The 5,539-nt window shown below is 33.2% G+C and overlaps 1 protein-coding gene across 1 annotated transcript in view; it reads right to left on the reverse strand.

The window, feature by feature from the left end:
* Positions 1–5,539, reverse strand: part of LOC107550906 (uncharacterized) — a 12,928-nt gene that overhangs the window by 5,265 nt on the left and 2,124 nt on the right. The window contains exons 4-5 of the mRNA XM_016232355.1: positions 4,811–4,981; positions 267–453 (exon numbers count right to left, since the gene is read on the reverse strand). Coding sequence (XP_016087841.1) covers positions 267–453; positions 4,811–4,981 — 358 coding nt within the window. The remainder of the gene's footprint in view (positions 1–266; positions 454–4,810; positions 4,982–5,539) is intronic.

The raw sequence follows: 5,539 nt of genomic DNA on the forward strand, positions 1-5,539 counted from the left end.
ATACAGTAAATAAATCAGTAAATCCACTGCTCTCTTGTCTCCTCTGAAGCTGGGACTCTAAATAGTGTTCTGTGCTCATCTGTGGAGCCAACGACAAAACATTTACCATGCCTTCTCGAACCTTTGCCAAACTGGTACACCGTTGTTGTCGCTTGTGAAAACACAATGGCGGCGCCGTGGGTGGAAACTTGCAGATTAAGGGCGTCTTGTGGCTGTGTGTGTGTGTGTGTGTGTGTGTGTGTGTGTGTGTGTGTGTGTGCATTCACCTGTGCTGGTGGTTAGCTGTGTTGCAGTAGGGGGTAGATTGCTGCTATACTCTTGCTCACAGGTCCAGTTAACTGGAGTGTTTGTGGTTGTGATGAGGTGCAAGTAGAGGGACAAAACCTCCTCGACTCTTTGAAGTGCCTGGACAGGAGACTCATTGTATTGCCCCTCGAATGCTACAGGGTCCTCCTGCAGAGTGAGAGTGAAACAAAAACCCAAAAAGAAATTCAAAGGGATGGGGGTTAGCTCTATTTAAGATTGTTTTGGTGGATTTTAAAAAGATTGTTCACCCAGAAATTTAAATTCTGCCATCATCTAATCAAATTCATGTTGTTCTAAAACCATGAATGTTTTTTTTTTCAGTGGGGCACAAAGTTTCAAGCTTCAAAAAGAACACAAAAGTACCATCAAAGAATCATAAACGTGGTCCATCCCTTGTGAATTGAGTATTCTTAATTGTATTGAATGTGCATTTGTAGTACATTTAAAATCTTAAAAGAATTTTTTTTTTAAATTTACTTTTAAAAAATTATATATTATATATATATTCATTGCCACCAAAGGGTATATAACAAAGTATTGAGATTAAATTTTGTTATTGACCAAATACTTATTTTCCACCATAATTTGCAAATAAATTCTTTAAAAATCCTACAATGTGATTTTCTGGATTTTTTTTCTCATTTTGTCTCTCATAGTTGAGGTATACCTATGATGAAAATTACAGGCCTCTCTCATCTTTTTAAGTGGGAGAACTTGCACAATTGGTGGCTGACTAAATACTTTTTTGCCCCACTGTATAATATTAATTAAATAAAAGGACAATGACTTGAATTGACTGTTTCTTCATGTAAAATTAAAAGTTTTAAAGTAAATGATATATTACTTTGTAATAATTGTTTGTCATTCTCAAAGAAGTACACTTATTTCGATATTTTGAATAAGTACTTGATTATTGTTCTGAATTGTAGTATTGTAGTGTTATTTGATTATTACATTTAAAAGTTATATATTTTAAATAAACTTCATTACAAATGTAAATACATGGCATACAAGATTCAGGGAAATCATATTTGAAAGAATAGTTTAGCTCATCTTAAATGCTTGTCAGTAAATTTATCTGTATACTTTAACCGTATTTCAAAGGCAATAAAAGTAATTATGAAATTACAACGCTGTGCTGAAATCTGACTTCAGTGGGTCGAAAGCACTCTTAAGTTTAACTAATTGCATTTAATATAAATTTAAATTATAGTACATTTTAATTTAATTTCAAATAACATGCAAGTGTCCGAAAACATTCAGTTCACACTTAAGCATTTTTAAAAAAAGAAAAAAGTATATTAAATCCCTAATAAGTGCTCTTTTTAAAAGTATGCAGAAGTGTATTTCTTTTTCAGAATATGACTCATTTGAAGATCAGAAATTAAATTAAAGTCACTGTTCCCTGAATATCTTGACATCCACACTCTGCTACTTGAGTCATGAGGAAGTAGTGGTATTAGTTTGGTGAATGAATAAAGCCTTAGATGACTTGGATGACTTAGACTACTTTCTTGATGCTTTTATGTTTATTAAAAAAATATTTTGTGTGTGTGTGTTTCACAGAAGAAAATCATCACGACTCTGGATCAACATGGGTGAGTGAATGATTACATATGATTTTTTTTTCATTTAACTTTTTTAAGATACACCAACAAATTTTTAAAACATTTTTTAAATTATTTAAAAAATATAGCAGCATCATAATATGCATTACCAAATTAATATGCATTTATTGAAAATGTAGGGTTGGTGAGTTTATATATACATGATATATCTGAATTAAAAACATCTCTCATGCTCACCAAAGCTGCATTTATACAGGCAAAAATACTTTTGAAGTTTAAATAGTCAAGAACGTAGCCGGTTTATAAATTAGCCTCAGTATGTTTCCTCCTTTGATGTGACAGGGGAATCCCTATGATGACAAATTGTCTGTTCAGTATTATCTTCAGCAAAGCCAGAGCTAGCGTTTCCTTAAGTGTAGTTTAAGAGGATCTCGTAATCCACATGCTTTGCTTCATGCCATGAGAGATTATGTTTTGATGAAGAGGCTATACTGAAAAAGAGTTTCTGCCTCATGCACACTTTAGTGCACGCAGTTTCAATTAGGAATTACATGACAAATATAAGCAATGTCAATAAATCACTAAAAGTGCCTTTTTGGAAATAAAAGAAAAATAAAGCTCATTGAAAGTATGTACTGAGACCGTAGTAAAGCCTTTTTCACATTAGAAGTATGACAAAGTAACAGCATGACTTCTTTGTACTTCTTTTACTTGAACCACATTTCTCACGCACGGCTGATATACGACACCAGCTGCCAGATGGAAAAATTCTCATGCTTAATTTTTTTGAAATATTTTTTCGAATAAATGAAAAGGAATGCAAATGTTGTAAGTAAACCAATCAACAATGGTTAATAGGCTTAATAATGCTTCATTATGGTTAATAAATTTTAAATAATAGCCACACATATGGGCCAAAACGTTCTTGAGTGATGTTTCTGAACACAATATTTAAAACTTGTTTGTGATTTCACATAAGACTATCTCACATACGTACAAACACATTTGAAGTGCAAACAAAAAATCAAGCAAACATGCCATATCTGACTGTCAGTTGAAATGTAGGCCTTCGAGTTGCTCTGACTATCATCCTGATAACCTTTAAAGGCAACTTTTACAACAAGGTGGAGAAATGTTTGTTAATGCAATAGGCAATCTGAACTAACAATGAACTAATTTTTCCATCATTAATGAACCTTTATTGGTAAATGTTCATTTCTATAGATTACCAAAAGATTTTTTATGTTAAAAGTTGCATACGTTAAAAAGTTGCACGTTACCCATGATTATTAAATGCTGTAAAAAGTAAATAACACCTAATATGAAAATGTTATGTTAGCAGCAGCGAATGCAATGAACAGTAGCCTTCTTTTACTTATAGCATTTATTAAATAAAGGTAAATGGACAGTCATTAATGTTTAATGCAGCTCAAAGGTGGCATGAATGCACACTGCAATTGCATAAACATTGTTATGAGACATCAGCTTTAATATGCCATTTTAAATATAGAAATTATACTTTTTAAATATGCAACTACGTTAACAGTATTAAAGAGTAAGTCACTGAATCATTATTTTGACTGATTTGTTTAAAATGGTTGATTCTTTCAGAATAGTTGATTGATTCAGGAACAAATGGATCATTGAATCATTGACTCAGAACTATGGACAACAGCGAGTATTAAAAAATATCAGACCACCGATTCTTATGTTTTAGTTGGACTGAATGATTGATTTTCAGATGTCAGGAGAATAATGTAATGTTTATTTTAACGTGGTATATATAGTATCGCCACAAGAATATCTATGGCAAGAGCTCTTTTCAGTCTGCTGCATTCTTTTCTTTTCTTTTCTTATTTATTTATTTATTTTATTTTTTTTGCATATGTGTGGTCCATTCTCCCTATTTCATTTACAATTATATTCCACGACTCACTGGAATGCACTAAGAATCTCTCATTTTTATTTATCTCTTTCCTGGTTTATTTCCACATGGATGATTTAAAATGTAGTTGTTTCCCTTTTTCACTTCGAATCCTTATTAACAGTGTTTACTGGAAGGTTTCTAAAGCAGGTAAATATAATATTTTTTTGTCTGTCAAAATGATGAAAATGGCTTTGAAATATTATCCCTCAATGTTCCAGTTATTGAACATTTTTGATTAGGGCAACGAATGTTACATAATGCAGACATTACTACTGTGATATTTAACACATTTGTAATATTGCTGCAGACTCACATAATCGAGCTTTTGGGGTTATTCCTGATCTGTTGAAAGTAAATTGTTAACGCTATTAGACTTGTACATTTCCCTTTACTGTCCGATTTCATTCATAGAGCGAAACTGTAACAGTTTTTTTTTACAGTTTATTCCCATATTTCACAAAAAGCGTCAAAGGGGCATTGGAAAAATAAAGATACTTTTTTATGTGGAAAGAAACCATGGCTGTTAAAGATTCTTTATGGAACCATAAATGCCAATAAAGAACCTTTATTTTTAAGAATTGAACCTTATTGTAAAGTGTTACCAAAATAATTGTTTACTGTGAGTTCATAAAAATTCACTGATTAATCTTAAAGTAACCTAGCGATCCATAAGTAAAGTGAAGCTTTTTGTCCCTGAGAACACGATGTTTGAGTATAAGCAGTTTTGGAGGTAACGCATTACAAGTAACGGAGTAACATAATCAGATTACTTTAAGTAACTTCTAAAGTGAGGTACAAAAGCACATCCTTTAGCTTGAGGCTTATTCATTTCAATTTTGGTGTGAAAAAGGGCCTTTGCAACTGCCAAAAATATAACTTTTGTGCTTTTTAGTTATTAAAGAACAAATAAGCAAGCCCAGCCCAGGTGACAAAAAGTAACACGCAAGTAATGTAATGCATTACTTTTAAATGGAACTTTCCCCAACACTGAGTGTGAGTGTGCACACACCTCCAGTTGCTCGTCCAGTGAAGGTATGCAGTGTTGGGAGTAGATGTTGAGAATGAGGTTCTGTATAGAGACCACTGCTTGAGCACTTCCTGAGCCCCGCACGTATTTGAAGTGGACGTTAAACAGTTCAAGCACCCTTGGCAGAGCAGCTTTGACATAACACACCACGCTCTAAAAGACAAGGAAGATAAGTGAGTAAGAAGCAGTTTGGAAACACTTGCAGAACAAAATCTGGCACATTAGCATGTGTACTTGACTTTGCTTTCAAAAGAGATCAGGCAGTTGGCTTTGGTTTTGCTGGTGTTTACGTCGCTGGTTTAATGAATGAATTTAATGTACTTTGTGAATTATCTTCTGTAAGATGGTACAATTGACTTTTTGCTTCAGATTTAAGAAACTAAACCAAAGTTCAGACTGTCTTCAAAAAAAGGCTGTTTTACAAAATAACATAAAATAACAGAAATATCTAAGAGCTTCATCAAAATGCATGCTGAATTCAGCCATGCCAAGGGTGCCATAATGGAAATCTCAGCAATGAGTGATGACAATTTGGAGTGAGCATCTAATCTAAAACACACCTCCGACTTTGCTGCATTTCCAAAGCCAGATTTAAAACAGAAGACTTTGGAATAGAAGCTTGCACTCTTAAAAATAAAGGTGCTTCAAAAGGTTCCTTACAGCGATGCCATACAAGAACCATTTTTGGTTCCACAAAGAAGCATTCAGTCA

This window comes from Sinocyclocheilus grahami, unplaced genomic scaffold (genome assembly GCF_001515645.1).
Source record: "Sinocyclocheilus grahami isolate Dianchi unplaced genomic scaffold, SAMN03320097.WGS_v1.1 scaffold410.1, whole genome shotgun sequence".
Taxonomy (NCBI): domain Eukaryota; kingdom Metazoa; phylum Chordata; class Actinopteri; order Cypriniformes; family Cyprinidae; genus Sinocyclocheilus; species Sinocyclocheilus grahami.